This window comes from Doryrhamphus excisus, chromosome 20 (assembly GCF_030265055.1).
Source record: "Doryrhamphus excisus isolate RoL2022-K1 chromosome 20, RoL_Dexc_1.0, whole genome shotgun sequence".
Taxonomy (NCBI): Eukaryota; Metazoa; Chordata; class Actinopteri; order Syngnathiformes; family Syngnathidae; genus Doryrhamphus; species Doryrhamphus excisus.
Window position 1 is genome coordinate 11,334,024 of NC_080485.1, and position 26,467 is coordinate 11,360,490.

At 41.2% G+C, this 26,467-nt stretch overlaps 1 protein-coding gene across 3 annotated transcripts in view; it reads left to right on the top strand.

The window, feature by feature from the left end:
• slc8a1b (solute carrier family 8 member 1b) overlaps positions 1-26,467 on the top strand; it is a 114,144-nt gene that overhangs the window by 63,538 nt on the left and 24,139 nt on the right. The window contains exon 5 of one of the 3 annotated variants that reach the window (XM_058058981.1): positions 24,857-24,975. In XM_058058981.1, the coding sequence (XP_057914964.1) occupies positions 24,857-24,975 (119 nt within the window). Of the gene's footprint in view, positions 1-24,856; positions 24,976-25,192; positions 25,303-26,467 lie in introns of all 3 variants that reach the window. The other 2 variants (XM_058058984.1, XM_058058983.1) reach the window with 2 other exon arrangements.

Here is a 26,467-nt window from a genome sequence, read left to right on the forward strand (position 1 = left end):
ATCTATTAAAATCCTCTTTAGGTCGAGTGCACGGTGGTCGAGTGGTTAGGAGACCCGAGCTAGAGCTAGGAGACCTGAGTTCAATTCCACCCTCAACCATCTCCATGTGTGGTGTTTGCATGTAGGTATGAATGTGAGTGTGAATGGTTGTTTGTCTATATGTGCCCTGTGATTGGCTGGCGACCAGTCCAAGGACAGAGACAGCTGGGATAGGCTCCAGCACCCCCGAGACCCTCATGAGGATAAGCAGTACAATAAATGAACAATAAATGTTCCTCCATTGTCACATCTTCTCTCCGCTACTCACCTTGCCCTCCTAGCTACAATGGGAGCCTAGATTAGCTTTTTCAAGGCTCACTTTGACTTAAGACAAAGTAGAATCAAATTTGCATCATTTTGGGAGTACCCGGAGAAAACCCACTCATGCACGGGGAGAACATGCAAACTCCACACAGAGATGGCCGAGAATGGAATCGAACTCGGGTCTCCTATCTGTGTGGCCTGCGCGCTAACCACTCATGCAGCCTTTTTAGGTAATTTTGTTGACATAATAATTGAGTGAATTCTTTCTGAGTTTGTTCTGGTATTATCCCTGGAAATGTCCAGGATCACACATTAAAGGTTCAACTGTGCTACAATGGTAAATATGATTTGATGCAAGTGATTCATGATCTCAAGGTTAGCATGTAAATAATAAATAATGCTATGTACATATGTACACTTGTGTAACGGCACCTTTTAATGGGGAAAAACAAAGAGTTTGTGTCAAGGTGTTGAGGAATCTGTCGGGATAGTTCTTTGACTGCGGCTCTTTGCTGCTCTCTCGGGAAAACTTGAGCCGGATGTGCCGCGACAGATTGGGGTTGAAAGGAAACCTTGAAAAAAAAAAATATGGCACTGAAATATGTATTGCATGTTGCTAATGCTGGGACATGAATGATTTAAATGAATCTGTCTTTTGATTAAACAGTATATCCTCCATGACTTTTAAAAAGACAAATTAGGTGCAGGTAATTGTAAGTGTAATTCATTCATTGATTTCTTACCGCTTATGGGGTCGCTAGCCAATCACAGGGCACATATAGACAAACAACCATTCACACTCACATTCATACCTATGGACAATTTGGAGTCGCCAATTAACCTAGCATGTTTTTAGAATGTGGGAGGAAACCGGAATACCCGGAAAAAACCCACGCATGCACAAGGAGAACGTGCAAACTTCACACAGAGATGGCCGAGAATGGAATCAAACTTGTGTCTCCTAGCTGTGTGGCTTGCGCGCTAACCACTCATTCGAAGTGTAATTTATTCATTCCTTCATTTTCTACCGCTTATCCTCACGCGGGTCGCGGGGGTGGTGGTGGCGGGGGTACACCCTGGACTGGTCGCCAGCCAATCACAGGGCACATATAGACAAACAACCATTCACACTCACATTCATACCTATGGACAATTTGGAGTCAATTAACGTAGCATGTTTTTGGAATGTGGGAGGAAACCGGAATACCCGGAAAAAAACCCACGCATGCACAAACTCCACACAGAGATGGCCGAGAATGGAATCGAACTCGGGTCTCCTAGCTGTGTGGCCTGCGCGCTAACCACTCATTCGACGTGTAATTCATCCAGGGTCAATTATTTACATTCACTTACATTTTATTATGATTGCAATTAACAAAGTCAACTGGGATAGGCTCCAGCAGCAGAATGCATCCAATGAGTGTCTGGAACTGTATCCATCCACGAGGAGGCTAACTATAACATCAGCAGCAAATCACTTTGTCATCCCGTCAGCTCCAAAGCGGTTATCAGGCGGATGGACTTCCAGCCAGGCGTCCTGTTAGAGGATCAATAAAAGCAGCGAGTGATTTCATTTATCTGTCCATCACAGTAACAGACTGTCTTTATTCCTGGCGATGTGTCCTGGTACTGGTGTGTCTCACAGTCCAGCTTCTCTTCATCCATCTGTGTCTTTGTGTGTGTAGGCGTGTTTGTGGAGTCCATTTGCTATTCAAATAATGTGCTTGAATGGAATATTTCAACCCAACAATCCTATTTCTTCATTTTAACAGTAGCTAGCAGATTGGTTGGCATTCATGTTGTTTTAATTAGTGTTCTCACCATGATGGAATCAGTGTGTATCTTAATAGCATACATAATATCCATTGTTAGGGGTGGATACTGTATAGCAAGGTTTGTAACTTGCAACCCGTGGGACAATGACATCAGACCGGCCCGGGAGTTCGGTTCAGAATTTGGGAGTGACATTTTTTGCGGTCAAGTGGGTAGCGCGCAGACCTCACAGCTAGGAGACCAGGGTTTAATTCCACCCTCGGCCATCTCTGTGTGGAGTTTGCATGTTCTCCCCGTGCATGCGTGGTTTTTCTCCGGGTACTCTCCGGGTTTGTCTATATGTGCCCTTTGATTGGCTGGCCACCAGTCCAGGGTGTACCCCGCCTCTCGCCCGAAGACAGCTGGGATAGGCTCCAGCACCCCCCGTGACCCTCGTGAGGAAAAGCGGTAGAAAATGAATGAATGAATAAATAGGGCAGCATGGTGGTCGAGTGGTTAGCGCACAGACCTCACAGCTAGGAGACCAGGGTTTAATTCCACCCTCGGCCATCTCTGTGTGGAGTTTGCATGTTCTCCTCGTGCATGCGTGGGTTTTCTCTGGGTACTCCGGTTTCCTCCCACATTCCAAAAACATGCTAGGTTAATTGGCGACTCCAAATTGTCCATAGGTATGAATGTGAGTGTGAATGGTTGTTTGTCTATATGTGCCCTGTGATTGGCTGGCCACCAGTCCAGGGTGTACCCCGCCTCTCGCCCGAATACAGCTGGGATAGGCTCCAGCACTCCTCGTGAGGAAAAGCGGTAGAAAATGAATGAATGAATTAATTAATTTTTTTGCATCAGATTCCTAAAAACATCAGAGGATTATGCAGTAAGTCTTTAAAAATTATTTGTTGGTTTAAAATGCAATGAAAATTGTAATCGTTCCATTATTGAGGTATAGTGGTACTAAATATGAATCTTGGGTAATGTCTGGTTTGGATACACAAACCTGACAGGAATGTCGTGTTTTTATTGAGTGGCTCTTGACTGTAATTGCATCCTGCAAAATGATTTGCAGTGGAAGTCGTTATCGATGTGTTATTGATGTTTGCTAAATACGTACACAATTTTTGCCATTCAGATAGTACCGGAACATTAGCAGTCCAATAAAAACTAACTTTTTATGTCTGTTAATTAGTGTGGGAAGCACTTTGAAGTACTTCTATTTTATGATTGGAACACAGCAGCTGCAAAGCAAGAAGCTATGCTATAATTATGGGGCTATTTGTCCCCATGTTTATGGGACTTTCTTAATAGGAAAAAAAACTCTCTGGGCAGTAACCCTAATTCACGACCAATAAATTAATGAATGCGATCGCTACTCCTGTGAGATGGATGGGGTGGAGCCAACTCTTCGAGGCGAGCGAGGATCTCCGGATCTCCATCGTGCCAACAATGGTGCAACACGAGTCCTTGAGTCAAATGGCAGACTAAGTTTGCCATGCAGCTCGTTAAGTTGTTTAAAAATAGAGGAGGTGCTAATCCAATGTTTCTTGTGGCCTTCTAGATGGCCTTGGGTCTCGATGAGTAAGCTTCCTGTATATAGAGGATCTTTGACCAGTCCAAATATGTGGTTTTATTTATGTGTTTTAATTTATAACCATAATGTGATTTAGAAATTAGAAGAAGTCCCCAGAACGATTTAGTTGAATAGCGCCAGTATGTCTGCTTTTTATGGGTGCTACCATTGTGTGTGTGTGTGTGTGTGTGTGTGTATATATATATCTCTGCATTTAGCACCTCGCCCGAGGCAAGCTGAACCATTGCTCTGTTTTAAATGTCAGTGAGAGCTTTTGCAGAGTGGTGTAAATAGTGGCTGCTGTTTGTAAAAGGTCGCACCCTGCCGGGGTCACATGTGGAAAATCCTCGGCTCCGTTCGTCGTATCCAAGACTTGCTGCTTATGTCTGCTTTACGAGCAGCCCTCGTACTATTCTTTTCATTGGCACTGTTTCTCATCGGTGCTGGAGCAATGATACAAAATGTTGACTCCTACGATGTATCTGCCAGGGAGTGGGCTGCAGAGCAAACTTCGTGCTAACTGTAATGCTACACATTTTAGCACATTTTACTAGCTGTCAAAGTTGAGGTCAATAACAAAAACCTATGACTGTGTACTGTACTATGTACTGTATGAGTTGTATTAAAATACAATACCATGCATACCTAATTAATTCTGCATCAGGATATTTTTGCGATCGTCATGGTCGACCAGTTAGCCAAAGACAACTGGAATAGGCTCCAGCATACCCACGACCCTAATGAGGATAAGCGGCATAGAAAACAGATGGCTGGGTAATGCTTCGAAGTGCGTTCCCCAATATTATGATGGTATTATCTGATAATATTATCTGAAATATTTATATTATTGTACTTGTAATGGGAGGCACCATTCGTCAGAGGTCCGTGTTTTGCAAGTCCAAGTCGAGTCTCAAGGTTGAGCCATGTCCGAAGTCAAATTATCGAGTCCTTGGAAGCGAGTCCTAAGCTATTTCGAATTGGGTTGTTGTTAAATAAAATACGACCAGACAAGACTTAGTCATAGAAAAAGAATACTGACATAGTATTCAGGATTTAGTTAGTACACAGAAATCGAACCCAAAGATTTGTTGTTTGTTCAGAGACATTAATAGATGCATTCAGTTCATTCAATTCTGTAGGAAATTAATCAGGACTAAAGCCCGAGTCATTGATCTCAGAGTCCTCGTCCTGCAAGTCCTTGCTGATATTGTCTCTGTATGATCCAGTAGGTCCAGACAAGAGGTCATTGATCCTTCAGCCATAAAGCTGCAGAAACCTGGGTCACGTTATATGCCATCGATCGTCTGCGAGCCCAACGGCTCGCCTGGCCTGGCCTGACCTCCACTCCACAACTTACTCAGCAGTCAGCTTGTGATACATTCGAAGACTAATAGCGCTTGCTTGCATTTGCGCGGGAACGGACCGCGGCCCGTGCAATAAATGCGTAATGAAAGACGTTGACCTTCAGAAGACGTTTAATTAGCATCGTAAATGTTATTGGTTTCTATTGAGGCTCGCACCAATAGCAATGCAGCGGTTATTAGCTGAAAAATACACTTTTTGGGACTTTAACAGTCGACATTTTAGGAGCTTTATTTTGGGGGGGTAAGTCACTGTGTTGTTCCAATAACAGACGTAACCAGACGTTAAATTAAATACATACATATTACCTACGATGTGATTGCCTTTTAAAGAGTTCGTCATCAGCTTCAACACTTCAATTTCACGGCACAGTGGATTTGCATTGACCCGTTTTTTTGTTTTTTTTTGAGGACACAAATAGCAGAAAGTTCCGCAGAGTACATCATAAATCTTAAAGTATAAATCGTGCGGATGTTTAAGGATCAGGGGGGGAAAGTTCGTCAGGTCAAAGGGGGCCAGTAAGCTTGGAGCCTCCATGCTATACTGACACCAGAGACTCACACTGAGAAGACAGTTGTTGTCCAGTCGAGGCAGATGGTCGCCCCACACACTGAATCTTGGATCGTTTAAATCACCACTGTGAGTTCTGGAAATACGAAATAAAATTAATTTCCTGTTTTTCATCATTAGTAAATCCAACAAACTGGAAATGAAGCCAGCGTCTACTGTATGTTCTATACTAATAATGTCCTAAATGTTAATTAGTATCAATTAATATAGGTGTTTTTTCCCGCTTACTCATCCTTAAATGGTTTTCCCTAATTACCGTTGAAAAAATAGAATATAGTTGCTGTCGTCAGGGAGGCATCGGCCACAATGATACCGTGGTCGTTCATGTTCATGTACTTTGTGCACATTCAACCCACGCATTGATCGCACATCCTCCAGTCTGCTGCACAGCGGGCGTGACGCTTTGCTCCAAGTGTCATTTTCCAAGCAGTTAGCGATGCCTTTAGCGATGCTAATTTTCCCATAACCCCCCACCACTTCAGTGTTGACTAGTGTGGAAGTGGAGACCTTTCCTGAGCTGTCTGCCCACTGGGAGACCACCTGTTTGTTCCAAAGAATCATGTCTGGAGTTCACTTTGAAAAGAGGATGTCCCATTAATTTGCATTCATTTCTTTGTCTTGGCAGATCTGAAGGGATTTTTCTCATAATGAGTCATAACTAGTCATAACTTTTTTTTTCCCAAGAAGAAAGTGAATGTGCTCAATTAATAATGAGACACATTTGGATCAGCACCAGATTGTAGTTGCACGCTTACAGAAAAAGCCCAGTATTTTTGCCCACATATAATAATAATAATGACAAAAATGATAATAATAATCATCATCATCATCATCATAATCATAATAATAACCCCTAACCCATAATAATAATAATAATAATAATAATAATAATAATAATAATAATAATAATAATAATAATAATAATAATAATAATAATAATAATAATAATAATAATAATAATAATAATAATAATAATAATAATAATAATAATAATTCAAGCAAATAAATATAACAATATAATAATGAATAAATAAATAAAAATAATGAATAAATAAAAATAAGTAAATATAAATAAATAAGTATAAATATAAATAAATATATAAATAAAATATACATAATAATAATGAATTCATTAAATAATAATAACAAATAATAAAAAATATATAATAATATGGTTCCACACCAAATGACACACCCCAAAATTGGTAGACTTCTACCAGTGACATTGACTTATTTGTATTTTTTAAATTAAACCAAGGAAAGAAACCACACCAAAAAATATTATGTTAAATAATATAATATTATTATATTATAATATTATAAATAAAAATATTATGTTAAATAAATAATAATTTAATTGCTTGCAAGGTGACCGTATTTGTTTATGAAAGGGGATAAATAAAAAGTATTATTATTTACTGACAATGTGAATCATAACCTGTAGCATTGCAAATACCATAAGTATTTATAATATATATATAATATAACATTTCAATAAATATAATCATAATATCATCCACAGAAACAGGGAGAAGATGATGAATTGTTGAATGCAAACACTACATTAGCATCACATTAAGAAAGCCCCAAAGTAAGATTCCCTTGTGATGTAATTTAGCATTACCTGTACATTCAATAGACGTAATTTACAGTAGCGTTGCTTAGGAGAAGGTTCTCTTTTAATGCTGTTTGGCTTCCTCCACAGGGAAATATCCTATCCTCCTCTGCTGCATCATCCATTAAGTCTACGACTAAACGTTTATTGGAGCTTCTTTTAAACTGATTGCCGCTCCATCCGGAAATAGTGCAATACAAGTTAAAGCGTGTAGCTTGAGGATCATTAAATGCTAGTAAAGTTTGTTCATTATTTAGCACCCCATAAATAGCCAGCTAATTCCCAGTAACTCCATGAACAAAGCATATTATAATAAACTAGCATATTATAATGCAACATAAATAGAATTTAGCAGTCGTTTAGTTACAGGGGAAGTTATGTTGGATTGGAAGAGTTTGAAAGAACACAGCCACTCTCAACTTTTGTGTATTTACTGCTGTTTTTTTTTAAATATATATTTATTTATATCCATAAAGGGCAATTTAGGAGCCAACCATGACTCACCAACTGTGCAGCACTTTTAATTCAGCTTGAGGCAGACAAGTAGGATGATTTTGCAGTGGTTCGGTGCACCTTTGCGTGTCAAAGACGAGCGCTTTGGGGTTGTGTCAGGGAATCTTGTCTTTTTGTATAGCGTGTGGAACAAAAGGTAACGTGGTGGAGGAGCGGAGTGGGGGCGGGGGGGAGCTCAGGTCTGGGAGCAGATGGAGAGATAATTTTGGAGGAGCTAACGAAACAGGCCAAAGGATGAAACAATTTCTCATTTGGTTGCACACACACACACACACACATACACACACATACAGGTGCATAAAGGCGTGCTAAATACACCTGCACACTACTAATCCAGTGGCGTCCCAATTGCTCGGTTTCGTCACTCTGCAGCTTATTTAAAAAAAATATACAAAAATAATACAAAAAATATACAATAGAACAGAACATTATCGAGAAAAATAGGAAAGTGAAAAAGAAAACAATTAAATTGTATAATAGGATTTCAAAAATTAAAACAATTGCCTTTAACTGCCTATCTTTGAAATATCACCATAGCAAGAATTTGTTTTTAAAAAATATTGGAAATTTAAAAAAAAAAACTATAAAATTCACTAAAAAAATATATTGGCCTGTGTAATATTTACTGTAATTTCCGAACTATTGAGCCCACCAGTAAGTACTGTAAGTCGCACCCACTAAATTTAAAGAGAAAAAAAATCGTACATACAGGAAAATAGGCCGTGCCGGTCAATAAGTCGCAAATGCTGAACAATGCTTTAAACACTGCTAGTTACAGGGTAGCCTAGCAGAAAAAAAAAAGATTCATTGTCATCCTCCTCCTCCTCCTGGCAACTAAAAAACCATTAAAGTCGTCTTCTTCAGCGTCAAAATTCAACGGTCTCATAATTTCTTCATCACACACTTTGTCAGTCTCTCTCTCGTTCTCATTGTCACTTTCGTCTCGAGGCACTTGAGCTGTCCTCTTCATCCTGCAGTAGTCTAGCCTTCCGAAACCCGTTGATGACAGTAGATTTTAAATACTTGAAACACTTTGTGTGGAATTACCACACTAGGTTCCCATCGTCACCCGATGATGAGACATGGGACGCTTTTGTTCAATGGAGTTTGACATCTGCCGCGGTCCAAACAGAAGCTGTAGTAATTCAACACTTGATCAAACTTACTACAGTTTTGTCAGATCAAAACTATAGAATTGCTGTGTAACGCTTCAAAACTGAGAAAAAAAGTAGAGGTTCATCTAAAATTCTAAAATTAGAAAATATATACATTACAGTATTTGGATAATATGGAAATTTGTTCATTCAACTTTTGGATGAAAAAACTGAGAAAAATGTATTGGCCTCTATTTTGTATGTAAGTCAACTATATTTAACTGCTCAGCATATCTCGACCTACATTAGATTGGGTTTTTATTCTTTTTTTTTAAAGCACAAATGTTTGAATATCAACACGTCTGCCCCATATTCATTCAACCTGTCTGACCTACCTTTTTTACCGCGCTTCCCATAGGTAACATCCAGCCATATATCCAGCATAATGACTCTGATACACGGTACAACATTTATAACATTTCCAGCTGCATCGGGACAGCTGCCACTGCCTGCGGTCTGGCGGTAAAAATAGACCCAAAATAAACAAACGAGAGAAGCGGAGAAAACTTCTTTTAAATTGTCTCAGGTCACTGAAGCACTTGCAGACTCAAGTGGCGGAAATAACCACAAACACACAAGGGATTGTCTACAAAAACATCCCACACTAAGTACATACATACGAATGCATCAGTAGGAGTGTATGTAAGACCTGGGAACCAGTGTTCCCATAGGAAGTCGTGTCAATTGAATTTATCAGTGAAGTTGGGACTGGGTCATATCTTCACATTATTAACCATCATGTAAGTGTAAAAAGACAGTTTTGAAAAACGATAAAGTACTCCCCGATATGACGGCGTTCCCGCTTTTGTCTTCATGCAAAAAAACAATCAATCACTTACGATCATGCGCAAAAAAAATAAAAAAATGACTTTAATGACAATTTTTGTCATGATTCAGCTAAACATTGTAAAATAAAAATGGAAATTTCAAGTCAATCCTCATTGGGTCAAACTGTCGGGGTTAATAACAGGCCCCCCCCCCCGCCTCGCTATTGCTAGGTCCCGCCCGTGTCCTTGCAAATATGTTTTTTCGAGCAATCTTACTAAAATTTTCCCAAACTTCCTGGTGATTAGTTACAGTGGGTGTTTGAGCTGTGTGAGAAATTTCAAGTCAATTAGATTTCAGTCTAGGTCACAACTGGTCCGCCTGCAAAAAAAACAACAAAAAACGCTAAAAACGACTGTGATGTGCTAATTTTGGTGCCATAGACTGTAAACAAACTTTGGTTTATGACAAACTTACGTACTTTGTATGCTAGCATAGGTCTTTCGTATCTTTTCATCATGTTTGTTTGTTTTTTTATGTAGTATGTGTGTTATGCTCCACACATACACACCGCATACTGTCACCATAACCATAACTAACTTCTGCACAAACCAAAAAAAATTGCAAGGTTTTGAGTAAGGCCAAAAATTGCACAGCATTGTGACCTCTGGTAGACCTTACTATGTCTTCTACCGGCTACCACTCCTCACCGACACTGTTTACTTCTACTCTGCATCATTAACATGTCATGGCGCTGATCCAGTGTGGCCACCACACCAGGTCTGTTTGATTGACAGGTGTCTATTGACATCATGGCGACAAGCGGAGGATTTGTCCCAACCCGGGGTCTGTCACTGTCACGTAATGATGATGTGGTTTATTCCCACAGGGAAACATGGTGGAAGGTGCGCTAACAAGAGTGTTCTAATAGTGGGGGGTGTGAAAATATGTTTCTGTACCATATATGTAAACATGCAGCACAACCGTGAAGGAAATGTAAAGGAAAGAAGTTTGGTTAAGTTTGGAAATAAAAAATCTTGGATTATAATATTGGGATTATGTTTGGATTTGTTGACATAAATTTATACTTTCAGACTTTTTGGCAAAGAAAGACAGAAGTTTTGAACGCATCGTCTTAGCCATGTAAAATTTAAATATACTACACTAGGGGGCAGCATATTACCTTTCTTCCTTTGAGAAACCTAATTTTACGGTAGCGAACATGCATCATTTTGCTTTATGACACAAAAAGACGTTACTCTGCAAGGAGCTTCTCTTTCTCGCAGCAGTCGTATTGATGTATCATGAAAATGTACAAGACGCTTGCATAATACAACAAAAATGTTTTTACAACTTATTCGGCTAGTGCTCTAGTTCCTGCTTAATTCACCTATTTTTATTACTTTAACACTTTTTTTTCTAATGGACATGAACGTACTTTCCAAACATATATAATTGAGTGAAAGACATAGTGGCAGTATGAAGGATTTTTAGGGACTCAATAAAATGCAAAAAAATTATTAAAAATATTGATTAAAAAGTCATTAATTATGACAATTTTTTTCCCAATTCATAATCATATTCTGGCTGCACGGTGGAAAAGTGGTTTGCCTGCAGGCCTCACAGCAAGGGGACCCGAGTTCAATTCCACCCTCTGCCATCTCTGTGTGGAGCATGCATGGCTTTTCTCCGGGTACTCCGGTTTCCTCCCACATTCCAAAAACATGCTAGGTTAATTGGCGACTCCAAATTGTCCATAGGTATGAATGTGAGTGTGAATGGTTGTTTGTCTATATGTGCCCTGTGATTGGCTGGAGACCAGTCCAGGGTGTACCCCGCCTCTCGCCTGAAGACAGCTGGGATAAGCTCCAGAAAATGAATGAATGAATGAATAATCATATTCTGTCAAGTGAAGGAACCATCCTATAGACCAGATAAGAACAAGAACAGATAAACCTAATATAGTAGTACTATAGTAGTAGTATGTGGGGGAAATTTTCCCTAAAAAAATGAAAACATAACCATTGATTTAATTTTTCTTTTACATCAACATGGTCCACACCACTGTATTTTAAACACAAAAATATAATTTTAATCCAATATTAACGTCATATTTTGTGTGAGCAAATGACAAATTAGTGGTGTTCTATTGTCGTTGAAGCACCCGTGGGTTTAGTTGTCCATGTGAGCCAGTGTCCAACATACTGACGTGATCTGGATCCACATTGAGTTCTTGTTGACGGTCAAATCCCCAACGTCGACTAATCCTCCGTCAGCCGCTTTGTGTGCGTCTTATTGAAGACGTAGCGCACATGCACCATCCAGCAGTCACCAATGTCCAAGGAGCATGGCGGATGAATGGTCAGCTGCTCCAATCAATAAAAGGAGAAAGACTATTCCTGATCAATAGTCAAGCTAATGTATTATCTTGGGACAGCTGAGAGAGAAAAAAAAAAAGCATTTGTCAGTGCTGACATTTTGGCGGGGAGAACAGAGCTGGAGCCTGCAGCTTGAATTCACTTTTCATTTACATCGACCGTTTTGGTTGCTTGATGTGCTGAGCGTGCATGAGTGGAAGACACACACACACACACACACACACACTGTAACAGGTGATACAAGTCAAACGACTGCAGTCAATCAATGTCTCATCAGTGACCTCACTGAACCTCGGAGACAAACTCACCCTGGCAGAGACGTCTCGCTGCTGAGAAGCATCATCAATTTTACATAAGAATTGACCTCCTCAACCTTTGACGACTTTTGTCGCGTCAGCACTCTGAGATTAATGTTGAACAACGCTGCTTTTTAAAAGAGATCAGTTTGTCGATACCCCCTTTGAGTGCACCGAATTGACCATGGACCTCTGAAATTGTGAGCCATCATTGTCTAAATATCTGGCAACATATAGTCGAGCATGGCGGCGGTAGCGCGCATGAGTGTTGACGGCTCTGTGGGAGCTGTGGTTTATCGAGGGTGGAACATGAATTCCACTTTGTGAAAGATATATTCATTCATTCATTCATTTTCTACCGCTTTTTCCTCACGAGGGTCGCGGGGGGTTAACCCTAACCCCTAACCCCTAACCCTATCCTCTGATGTTTTTAGGAATCTGCTGCAAAAAATTCATTCATTCATTCATTTTCTACCGTTTTTCCTCACGAGGGGTGCTGGAGCCTATCCCAGCTGTCTTCAGGCGAGAGGTGGGGTACACCCTGGACTGGTGGCCAGCCAATCACAGGGCACATATAGACAAACAACCATTCACACTCACATTCATAACTATGGACAATTTGGAGTCGCTAATTAACCTAGCATGTTTTTGGAATGTGGGAGGAAACCGGAGTACCCGGAGAAAACCCACGCATGCACGGGCAAAACATGCAAACTCCACACAGAGATGGCCGAGGGTGGAATCAAACTCGGGTTTCCTAGCTGTGAGGCCTGTGCGATAACCACTCGCTGTGTAGTTTCAAGCCATAAAAACTCTTTTATAAGAGCTTAGCGGGCATCTTTCTTGTGTTATAGACCGCTCCACAGCAAGTAGCATGGAGCCGTGTAGCGTGTTATTTTCATGTAAAACAATGTGTTGTTTTACGGAAATTTTGCTGAAACTTATATATGTTCTACTGATGAACGGAAAAAAATTTGTTTTGGTAAATACCATGTCATTACAGCCCTGGAACACGATATTCACAATCAGTCACAATCAACAAAAATGGAATCGAACACTTGTCCTCTTAGTTGTGAGATCTATGCGCTGTGCACTCGACCACCGCGCCGCCCTGTGAAAGATATAGATATACGTAAATGAAAGCAGACATACTGTAGTAGAATGACTTAGGAAATAGTCAAAGAGTTAAAACCTCTTAACTCATTTTGTGGAATCATTTCAATTCCTCGGTGTGAGTGTTGAGATGCGATCACGGCGCACTAATCAAGCACCATCTGTCGCCTCAGGCAGCGTAACGCTATTGTGTCTCCGGGGGAATGGCGTCCGAAGCTGTTTCAGGTCGACAGTCAGCGTGTTTTGGGTTGTCTCGGTTTGTTTTAGGTCTTCTAACCCAGAAAGCAAACGTCAGTCTTGGTTTTTGCAGCTCAGTTGTTTTTAGGTCTTCTGCTTGCCTGCTCTGTTGAATCATTAGGGACGATGGACATCAGTGAACTCAGCACCGCAGCTTTCAGTTTTCATCTTAGCAAGACGTTTTTTGGATAACCGTATGCTTGCGACTTTGTGAGAACACATGGCCAAAGGTCTGGTTCTGTCCTCGGGTGCACAAAGCAAGATCCATAAAGTCACATCCTGGTCCTAAGTGAGTCTCAAAAAGGTGTCTCTTCGCTTCCTGCTGCTGAGAGTTCCACTTGACTTTGAGTAGCCGGCCGTCAGAAGCACTCGTGCTCCTCTCGGCTGTCAAACAGCAGAGTGAGTCATTACTTCAAATGAGGCAAATTGTTCCGTGTCGACTCTCGTTTTTTACCCCTTCCATCTCACCCACGCCTTCCGCCTCACAGAAGACGGTTTTTGTGTGCCGGCTCGATGACAGAGAGTTGGACACATCCCATCATTTTGATTATATATACTGTAATATTATACTATTAGTCCATATTTTTAATAAAACATACACTGTTAATTTTATTTCTACTTGTTTTAATTAGTTTATTCGGTCCGAACGGTTCTAACATCGCTCAGTCATTCTATCATGGATTTTTGAAAATTATTTAATTGATAAAAGACTGCTATATTTTCTATACCGCTCACTAGGTATGCTGGAGCCTATCCCAGCTGTCTTTGGGGCGAGAGACCGGGTACACCCTGGACTGGTCGTCAGCCAATCACAACAGCTATGGACTATTATTAGTCAATAAATATTGAAAGACAGTTGCACGGCGGACGTGTGGTTATCACACAGGCCTCACAGCTACGAGACCCGAGTTCAATTCCACCCTCGGCCATCTCTGTGTGTAGTTTGCATGTTCTCCCCGTGCATGCGTAGGTTTTCTCCAGGTACTCCGGTTTCCTCCCATATTCCAAAAACATGCTAGGTTAATTGGCGACTCCAAATTGTCCATAGGTATGAATGTGAGTGTGAATGGTTGTTTGTCTATATGTGCCCTGTGATTGGCTGGCCACCAGTCCAGGGTGTGGATAAGTGGTAGAAAATGAATGAATATTGAAAGACATGTTATATGTAGCATACCAGTCACTTAGCGTCAGTAATGTTACTATCATGAGACATATATTGTACCTTATATTACATTACTTTCACACTGCATGGAGTCAGCCATGGCATGTTAGACATAACATTGTCAAAAAAGGTTCTCCCGTTCTGTATGGAAGTGGTCCGTTACCTAGTGGGAAGTGGTTTTTGGCTTCTTCCCCACTCCCTTTGAAGCCCTTTCTTAAGTTTACAATAAACAAATTGGAGCCGAACTAATTACCTCGGTAGCATGCTATGTTAAAAGCGGGGGCCGTCTCTTGTGTCTCTGCAGGGATCCCATAGTCTGTGCATTACAGTGGAGCAATGTGTTGTAAACAAAGAATAATAGGATTGTAAAGGTGACTACAGGGGTGCTATTTCATGTCTACGGGGCTCTAATCGTGATGAAAGTTGTATTTACAAAGTCATAAACAGGTTTTCTGTGCTTCGGTCTGTAAATTAATCGCTACATGTGTGTTTCATCTAATTGTCTATCAGTGCCACACAGGCTAGATGACAAGAGTGTTCACTCTGTGCGTATTGGTCCTAGAGTGGAATGAACATCGAGAGTGAGCCCTCATCTTATTAAGACTCTTTGTGTAGGCGGCGTTACTAGTGAGTAGATACAGACGGTTAGCCATAGAGCAGTTAGCTTTGTGAGGCTGCATACACTAACATGAATGAGGGCACCAAAGTGATGGTCTGTGTGGCGAATGCCACAGCCGACAGACAACAAGGTGAGCACATGAAAACAGACCATCAACACGGACAGTTTTCTCGACTGCGGAACCAATGGCGGTGCCTCGGCGTTTAGTTTATTAACAAATTTGTGCACGCTCACAGACGGTGTCGCTCGCTAAATGAAGGAAACTTTACTTTAAGTATTGCTTATCAAGACATAACCAAACGATGAACGCTAAGGCTCTCTCTCTCTCTCGATGTGGACCTACACAAGCGCCATCCTCGAGCTAAGCGACCTTAACGAGTAAAAGCCACCACATAGTTGAGAACTCCCTCGCATTATTGGGCAAGGGTTGCCGTGGAAACGAAGCCACCCCCATCCTCCAGCACTTCCACCTGCAATCACGTGAACTTATATCGCCATCGTTGCTATTAAATGTGGATGGATCTGTGATGCTAACAAGAATATGGACGTATTAAAGGAATATTACTGTAAATGATGAGCATGGCAAGCCAAAGAAAGGATATTAACGCCAGGGGGACATATCATATTACACCGCATCTATTTAGCTTTGCAAGGCTGCTGATATTACTCTTTTTATATTTTTGGGATGGAAGCTGATGAAGAAAAAAGATAGTGTGCATGTTGTATTATTACCTTATCACCTGTGTCTCATCAGTCGTGTTGTTCTGTCTTTGTTGTCGCTAACCAAATCCCTCCTGTGTCCCACCTGTGCCCTGCTGTCTCGCCTGTACAGAAGCAATTAAAGCTCGCTGTGTTGCATAATTGAATTAATTACACAGCAACAATATCAGTATTTCATATAGGTGTATTGATACAGTATGTTATGTCACAATACTGAAATAAACACAAAATAATATGCGTTTGTATACAGTACTGTCAAGTGCATGATAGTCCTTTTGAAAAAAGACGCAATAACAGCAATGGCATTTCGAAATAACTGAGGCAAAATGGAGTGCAGTACTTGTCTGCTACCAGCAGAGGCGCTGTTGATTCCATTGCAACTTGTGTTTTTATTTTCTCTTTTTTTTCTCGAGTTACAAAACATTGAATGTTAAATTCAGTAAAGTAAGAAAAATATCTATTCCTGAAATAATTAGAAAACATTTATTAGTATTTTTTGTTCTTTAAAATTAATATTTAAAAATTAACAATGACCGGCTATTAAATGGAGTGCACTATTTTGCAGCTGAAGTTGCAAAACTTTTAACATTTGCCACTTATCCTCACGACGGGGCTGGAGTCTATCCCAGCTGTCTTTGAGCGAGAGCGGGGTACACCCTGGACTGGTGGCCAGCCAATCACAGGGCACATATAGACAAACAACCATTAACACTCACATTCATATCTATGGACAATTTGGAGTCGCCAATTAACCTAGCATGTTTTTGGAATGTGGGAGGAAACCGGAGTACCCAGAGAAAACCCACGCACGGGGAGAACACTTAAATCGAAACCGGTTCTTCCCGATCTCCTGACTGTGTGGCCTACATGCTAACCACTCAACCACTGCGTTGCCCCAAGACAAATAATCTTGCAAAAATTGGTGTGCACTATTAAGCAGCATCCAGCAGAGGCACTGTTAATTCAGTCATTCAGTTTTTCTCGCAATGCAGAGTATTTACTGTAATGTTCAATTTGTTAACACACATTCTGTGGCATTTCCTAAAAGAAAACTATGAACTATTCTATACAGTCCATAATAGGAGAAATGGGGTGTGAATTGTTAGGATAACAGTTACCATTTGAACACTATTATTAAACCAGGAATACACAACAGACACACAAAAACAACCAAAAGGATAGAGATTTGAATTCAACGGGGCAACATTATGTGAGCATTTGATTGACAGCTGCTCTAATTGTACTGCAGAGAGCTCTCATCATTTTCACTCGCTCCCAAAATGAATGCAACGGCACAAAATCCGAAAGGACGACAGGAGGGCGGGAAAGATGTCAGCTTGGGAAAAGTCAAATATTTATTTGTAGCAAAATCCAGACAGTTAAATGTCTGCTCTCATGTTGCATAAAAGCTTTTTATGGCATGAAGACATTCTGCACTCAAATCACACGAACCAAACTTTTGACATCCACACACACACGCGCGCACACATGCACTCTTTGTTTGTGTGTGCTCATTAGTGCTTAGCTTGTATGAAAACATTCCAATATGACTTTGTTCTGCGGCGTGACCATCTGTCACTCCACTTTATCTCCGCTAACCTCCAACATGTTCGCTGGCCTAATTGCAATTATAACCTGCACACGCTTGAAGTGTGTGTCGCCCCAGCACGTGCGGGCCATCGCCGCTCGCTTGGAGACATTCAGTCATTTTCAAACCGGCGACAGAAATGCAACGGTTAAACAAAAATGTTACTTTTTCATCTTCATAGCCTGCAAAGACTTAAATACAGAAGAACTTCAAAACATCACTATGATCGTGCTAATTGGAGAGCCACACAAACATACAAAGTGATGCCTAGTACTTGCAGTCAAAGTTATATTAATTGATGTTGGGTTGTAGCCAACAAAAGTAGCACATAGAGCACGCCTCAGGTCCTGGCTGCTCAGTACAATATGGCCGAAATTTTTGTCATGCCGGAAAGACTTGCACCCTTTTTCTGGTCTAGAGACACTGCCACTGAGGAAAAGACAGGAAGCAGAACTGGAGGTAGCAGAGATGAGGATGCTGAGGTTCCCACTGGGAGTGACCGGGATAGATAGGATCAGGAACATGTACATCAGAGGTACATTACATGTTTGAGGCCTTGGAGATAAAGTCAGAGAGGCCAGACTGAGATGGTTCGGACATGTCCAGAGGAGAGATAGTGAATATATCGGTAGAAGGATGCTGCGTTTAGAGCTGCCAGGTAGGAAGCGCAGAGGAAGACCAAAGAGGAGGTTCATGGATGTAGTGAAGGAGGACATGAGGGTAGTTGGTGTGAGAGAGACAAGGGTTGGATGGAGATTGATTGATTTCCCGTGGTGATCCCTGAAGGGAAAGGCGCACCCTGCGCACCCTTGCATGGACTCATCACCAATTTTAATCGATTACTCAAAGAGGGAGTAGTACTAAGCGCTTTTATATCAGTTTAGTTTTCTTCTTACACCTTTATGACAGGTAAGAAGTGCTAAAAAGCACAATATCTTCGAACGATACGCCTAACCAAAGAGGGAATCATCAAATAAGACACGTGACACAGAGGCTAAACTTCTTCTTACACTTACATGACATGTTTTATCTGTATGATGTTCTCACTTTCTGTTGTGCCACACTGCAAATTTTACCTCAACTTCAGAAGTAGCCAGAGGTGTTCAACATCTGGAGACAACACTCCTTGTACACACACACACACACACACAAACACACACACATATATGGCTGCACACAATGAAGCAAGGTTACCTAATAAGGACTTCACCCCAGCAGCTTCCCGGGACGTCGGTGGAAGTTATCATCACGTTGTATTGGCACATGGACAAACTCGTGTGCTTCCAATCACATTTACAAGCGCCCGCACTGACATTTCCTGTGTGTGCGTGTGTGTGTATGTGGGGGGAGTGTGTGTCTGTGAGGGAGTCCCCGGGATGTTCCAAAAGTCCTTATTTGGTTAACAAGCTTTACTTCAGATAGAAACAAAGATAGAGAAAACCGGGAAACTCCCCATGAAGTTCAAACAAATAGTTTAAATAACACAAAGGGGGTTGACACACACACACACACACAGACACACACACACGGTTTGCATTGTGCTGTCCCATAAAGACGAACAGGGACGTAAACATGATTTTATGGGCTCAGGAAACATGCTACTGAATGGACCCAACTAAGGAAGTTTGAACTGTAGATATATACAAAATTCCAAAAATATCAAAATGGCCACCACATCATTCGTTTTCTACCGCTTATCCTCACGAGGGTCTTGGGGGGCGCTGTCTTTCACCCTGGACTGGTCACCAGCCAATCACACGGCACATATAGACAAACAACCATTCACACTCACATTCATACCTATGGACAATTTGGAGTCGCTAATTAACCTAGCATGTTTTTGGAATGTGGGAGGGGAGAACATGCAAACTCCACACAAAGACGGCCGAGGGTGGAATTGAACTCGGGTCTTCTAGCTGTGAGGCCTGCACGCTAACCACTCATCTGCTATGCAGTCCTTATGTTCACATGATCCATATTATAGTAAACATCAGTCCAGCAGTAGATATAAGAGATTTGTAGAAATGAACCCACAGTGATGTGTTCAGGGAACAATGTGTGCTGTAATTAATTTGGAAATTCGACTGTAACAGCTTGTCCCTAGTGTGAGTGTGTGTGCGTGTGTGTATGTGTGTGTTAAAGCAGATCCTTATTAGCATCCAGTATTATTATTTATTTCCCGTATGTATGCATGTGTGCTTATTAAAGCAGGTCATGCACAAACGCTGTCAAGCCCATTGTTGTGGTTTGACTCGGCGGCTAACAACATTATTACCTTCCACTGCATACACACACATGGCACTGCAAGTGCACCCTGAAACCGCGCTGCCATAACGCAAACAATCAGGCGGCTGGCACTCCCCACGCTCAAGAGCAACCACGAGTATGCTTTTTGTGCGTTTTGCCATCGAAGTCCGCCCACAACAAATCTGTTCTAGGCAAACAAAAGCGGCTCCTAGACTGAGAGGCTGCCTTTACACACACACATACAGTAAATATGCATACATGCACAGGCATGCGCATTAAATAAACATAACACACATCTGCACGCAACCAACAGTGTTTGGTCATTGTTGTCATGCTAACATCCGCTATAGCTATCCACTATAGTGTGTGTTTTTTTCACCCTTCTATTCTTAAAATAAAACAGTGGTTCCCAAAATGAATTTTTCCAACCCAAATACAGTATGCCATTGCAGGGAAAGTGGGCGGGGTTATTGTGTTTTACAACTTCCTGTATGACTTCAGATGCAAAGCATCAGAAACTGTTAAAACGAGGGCGTTAATGTTTATTAAGCCGTTAAACACGCTATATGCATGTGTGCAGTGGCTTAACATTAGTTTAATCATCATTGTGTAATCGAGCAAAATCAAATCTCATTATAAGCGAGTGGTAGCACGCAGGCTACACAGCTAGTAGACCCGAGTTCGATTCCACCCTTGACCATCTACGTATGTGTGGAGTTTGCATGTGTGGGTTTTCTCCGGGTACTCCGGTTTCCTCCCACATTCCAAAAACATGCTAGGTTAATTAGCGACTCCAAATTGTCCATAGGTATGAATGTGAGTGGGAATATTTATTTGTCTCGATGTTCCCTGTGATTGGCTGGCGACCAGTCCAGGGTGTTATGGAGTGCTCCTGTCTCCAGGTCTCCGCATCCTAACAGACAATGTGTTACAAGATATAAAACACACATAGGAGATACATGTGTGATGGAGGAGAAGTGATACGTCTCAGGTGCTAATGTGCTTTTTAGAGGAGGCAGATGGACGCCATTTGTTGGGGATGTAAACACACCAGGGTGCACCTTTTTGGAGCACAAACTTCCTCCCTGATGTGTGTGTGTGTGTGTGTGTGGATGTCCTAATGTGAGACATTGTGTCTTCCTATGTTGCTTCCCATAGTAATTTGTCCCAGGGTCACGCTATGTCACCGTAACTTTTATACAAGTGTAAAAATAAGCTTAAAATTGCTCTGCATTTACATTGGGAGGCTTGAACCTAAGTACCACACACATTTTCCAATAAAGAATCATGTATTTACACTATTCTTACTGTACTGTATATATGAGCACGTGATTGGACACAGCGTCCTGCAAACAATGTAGGCTACTGTGGAACATCACTGCCTCACTCATGTCTTCTCTTGCTTCGCACACTTCAAAACACACACACATTAGTCTGAAAACAGTCTTGTTGGTGGACCAAATACACTCTGTCGCCATGACGACCAGTATATGAAGCTGTTTCGTGATTAGCATGTGTGTGTGTGTGTGGTCATGTGCCAGTTTCAACAGAAGAGTCACCGTTACAAAATTTTGCAGTTCATAGTTTAAAAAAAGCACCATTTTGAAATGCACATTACCGCCCCCCAGTGGACTGGATAGGAACGTTTTGGTAAATGAGCTAAGGTATCTGCATAATAGTTCCATTAATCCTCATTAGATGACATTCCTCCATTGCCCTGCTAAACCTCCTCTATATGTCCTCCATCCTTCCACCAACCAACCTCCATCCGCTAGCCTTCTTTCCTCACCTCCTTCCTCCCTCTAAAATTCAACCTCCGCTATCTTGACCCCTCAGTCCCTCCTCCATCCTCCTCATCTAGCGCTCCTCAATACCTCCTCCATGCTTCCAAAGTCCCTCCTCCATCCTCCTCATCTAGCGCTCCTCCATGCCTCCTTCATGCTTCCACAGTCCATCATCCATCTCTCCTCAATGTGTCATCCACTCCTCCTCCATCTTCCCTCGCTTTCCTCCTTCATCCTTCCTCCCGTTGTAATCTTTTCTCCATCCTTCTCCACAATCCAACATCCACCCATCCTATATTTATCCCATCCTTTCCCATTTCGCTTTCATCCTTCCTATACCCACTCTTTTGCCTCCTCAGCCGTCCTTAATCCATCCTTCATCCGTTGTTCCTCCTATTCTCCGTCCATACCTTCCCTCCATCTCTTCAATAAAGCATCCATCTTTCCGTCATGCCTCATCCATCCTTCCATCATCCATCCTCCAGTCCATCCCATCTTATTTGTCTTACAATCCATCCTCCATCCCTCCTTCATCTTTCCACATTCCATCATCTATCATCTCCTCCTTCTCACTCCGTCCTTCCTCCAGCTGCTGTGGGAGCAGCAGCCTTGTTAGCTTCTCCAGGCCACAAACTCTTCTCCATCTGCTGTTATGGGACAGTTACAAATGGGCTCGCCCTCCTAACATGTTAATCCCCCACTAGTGGAGAATGTGTGTGTGTGTGTGTGTGTGTGTGTGTGTGTGTGTGTGTGTGTGTGTGTGTGTGTGTGTGTGTGTGTGTGTGTGTGTGTGTGTGTGTGTGTGTGTGTGTAGGCCGGGATCATTTAATGGATTAAAGGCTGCTTTGTTGGTATCAAGTGGCAGTCAGATCCACCTGTGCGATGCCGTAATGAGATAATGAGAGGGGGCTGCAACACGTCTTCCGCCATGACAATTAGGTCCGTTAAAGTGTGTTTTAAATTACAATCGGAGCGACTGGTCGTTCTTGTACTTTAGTATCACATCTACTACTTATTTAACATCTACTACTTATTTAAAGCCGCAACGCCACAAAAGCTCTTTTAAGTTCACCAATGGGAAACATTACCGTTAGTTATGAACGACAACAGACCACAGGGGCTTTTTTTGTGTTGTCTTTTTATTGCTGTTTCGTTAACAATAGTATGTTAGTTTGTGTATGTGTGTGTGTGTGTGTTCCAATTTGCCGCCCTACAGGCCAGATTAGAAGCGTTCTTTCAGCTGTCCTTGTAGTGGATTTGGATCAGAATATGGGTTTTGTTCCAGATGGGTGAGGTGGAGGCACACACACACACATAAACAAGCAGAAGTGCCTGCAAGCATCGACACACACACACACACACACAGCTTGGCTTGTTTAGGATTTGGTTAGAAGTGCCAGATTAAGTATTGTTATAGTTATAGCAGCTTGACGGAGACTTAGACACTGGTGTGGAGACCAAGTATGTGAATTGAAAGTGCTGAGTAAGCAGCTTTTCCTTCTTCTTTTTCATTTTTTCTGCTTGCTATCTTTCATATGATCTTTTCTTTCAACTATGTCACTTGTCAGTCCAATCCTTGTTGGCCAATTCAGCCAAAAGCCAAACAAATAAGATAGGAAACCATTTTAGGGGAGCATTACCACCCCCAAGTGGTCTGGAGTTTTCCATTTACTATTCTTGAGTCTTTTTCAGGCAACAGGTTATAGTTTAATGTTGAGGTGGGGTGTTTATTTAACTAAAACTAACTTGGAGCAGGCCAAAACTTGGAGAGAGGCTTTTGATTCTAAAATGCGAGAACTAGCTTCTTTTTTTTTAAACCAAATGGTTATTTATTAACATGTATATTGGCCAAAACAGCAACAGAAATCGTGTTGAAATAGCCGAGTAGCTGCAACCGACATTTTGAAGCGCTTGTAGAGGTAGATAAGGCTGCAGAATAATGACTACAAAAAAAACTACATCAAGAGGTTGCTTACAGCCACAGCTGTCAATGGCAATCTTCTTTGACACGGTGCTAATTAGCATTCACTGCACTCTTCTGCTATTTCAAACTACAGGAGGCTGCGGTGAATTGAATGGAGTTGTTAACTCATTCGCAAAAAGAGGTGATGATGCAACTGCACAATAGAAGATATCATGTTTGGTGCAGTTTTCATTCATTCATTCATTTTCTACCGCTTATCCTCACAAGGGACGCAAAGGGTGCTGGAGCCTATCCCAGCTGTCATCGGGCAAGAGGCGGGACACACCCTAGACTAGTCGCCAGCCAATCACAGGGCACATATAGACAAACAACCATTCAGACTCACATTCATACCTATGGACAATTTGGAGTCGCTAATTAACCTAGCATGTTTTCTGGAATGTGGGAGGAAACCGGAGTACCCGGAGAAAACCCACGCATGCACGGGGAGAACATGCAAACTCCACACAGAGATGGTCGAGGGTGGAATCGAACTCGGGTCTCCTAGCTGTGAGGCCTGCGCTCGACCGCCGTGCAACCTGGTGCAGTTTTAAGCCGTAAAAACTCTTTTATAAGAGCTCAGCGGGCATCTTTCTCATGTTATAGAACGCTCCATAGCAAGTAGGAAGTCAAAAAGCATGGAGCCGTGTAGCGTGCATGTGTTATTTTCATGTACAAATAATGTGTTGTTTTACGGAAATTTTGCTAAAACTTATATATGTTCTACTGGTGAACTGAAAAAGGGAGGAACAATTTTTTTTGGGGTAAATATCATGTCATTACAGCCCTGGAACACAATATTATGTGTGCATTGAAAAATCAGTCACAATCAACAAAAATGGCCGAATAAGTTAATTGGATCTTTTGCTAAAATGGCTGAACTCTTAGTGGACTTTGTGGATTTATTTAGGAGCATCGGGACTAGTTTATGATAGACAATAAGTTAGATTTACACAAATGAACCAGGCAGAATTAGCCGCCTCAGATCATCTTCTAGCCTACTTGAAGAAAATGTTGCCTTTTTTAGCGTGGGAAATTTCAAACACTGCTTCCTGTTTCCTCTTTCAGCTTTTCCTCATTTTTCTCTCTTCTCTTCCTTCCTTTTCCTCCCTCTTCTCCTCCGCCTCCTCCAGCAAAACCATCAACGTGAAAATAATTGATGACGAGGAGTACGAGAAGAACAAAACCTTCTACGTAGAGATCGGAGAACCTCGCCTGGTGGAGAGCGACGACTCCAAAGGTCGGGAGGAGGGTGAGCCTCGCGGGCCGCCGTGTCACTTTTAACCAGCGTTTCGTTACACCGCCGGTGTCATTGAACTACACACCAGCTTGTGCACCACATCTCCGCCTCCTGTGTGTGTGTGTGTGTGTGTATTATCATTCATTGTGTGTCATGTTGTTTGTGTTTACACCATGCATGCATTTACCATCCCCTTCTATGTGTGTGTGTACGTGTGTGTCCCATACAGGAAGTCCATAAGCGTTAGGATCTTAAACCGTGAGGAGTACAATAAGCAGTCCTCCTTCTACATTCTGCTTCAAGCCCCCCAGTGGAGATGCGGCTGGATAGAGCGGACAGGTGTGACACCCCCACCTCCATGGAGAACTCTCTCCATCACCTTTGAGGAGATTCTCAGTCAACAGGCCACTTTTTCCGCACCGTCCTGTTTACATTAGCAAACTAGAATCCAAATCTGGTTCAGAACCAGATTGCACACATTCATATAGAAACACTTATTTGATGATTCATGCATCTTTGGCTGGTAAATGAAGGAATTAGAATCCATTCCTTTGACCTTCACTTTTACAGACCCGCATCACAAGTTTGGATGGAAATACACTCATTTTCTCACACAAACTCAAACAGCTCAAAATAATAAGCATCCACAAATTGTTGCTTTAAAAAATTAAACAAAAAAATTAAGTAATTTAATAACTTTGTGTCATTCCTTAAAAAATGTTTTGTCAGATAAATGTAATTGGAAATGCTAAAACAAAATTAATAGCACATTAATTTCCCCAAAACTGGAGCTTACACGGGTAGTTATTTTATTCTAATGTTTTATTGTAAGGATTTTATAATAAGCCTATAATAATAATAATAATATAATAATAATAATGTGATGCATAAGGTAGTTATTTTATTTTAATGTTTTATTGTAATTATATAGTAATAATAATAATTATAATAATAATAATATGCTGCATAGGGTAGTTATTTTATTTTAATGTTGTAATATTGATAATAATAATAATAATGATAATAATGATAATTATTTTATAATAAACATATGCTGAATAAAGGTTGCAATTTTTTTAAAATATTTGTGATTTAAAAAAAAGAACAAATTCGACTGCAGTAACCCCTAATAGGGTACTTTGAACAATTTAATAAATGAGAATTCAATACATGAAAAATGTACAATTTCAGCCCCAAATTTGTACAGTAGTACATTGCAAGGCATATTTTTAATTTGGTAACACAAATATATTTTTTTACAAATGAATAATAATTTTAATACTCATACTTTCTTTTCCAATTATTATTATCATCTTATTATCATGTGAAGTCACTTTAATGGCTGGTACTAACTTTACTTTCATAACCAAATACGTTCCCAATTCATTTTAGGGAAAAGAACGGATATCAAGAGGTTTGTTACTGAAATCCAGCATATTATAATCACATGAAATTGGCCCATTATCTTTTGAAAAAGTGACGGACGGCTGATGCAGGAAGAGGC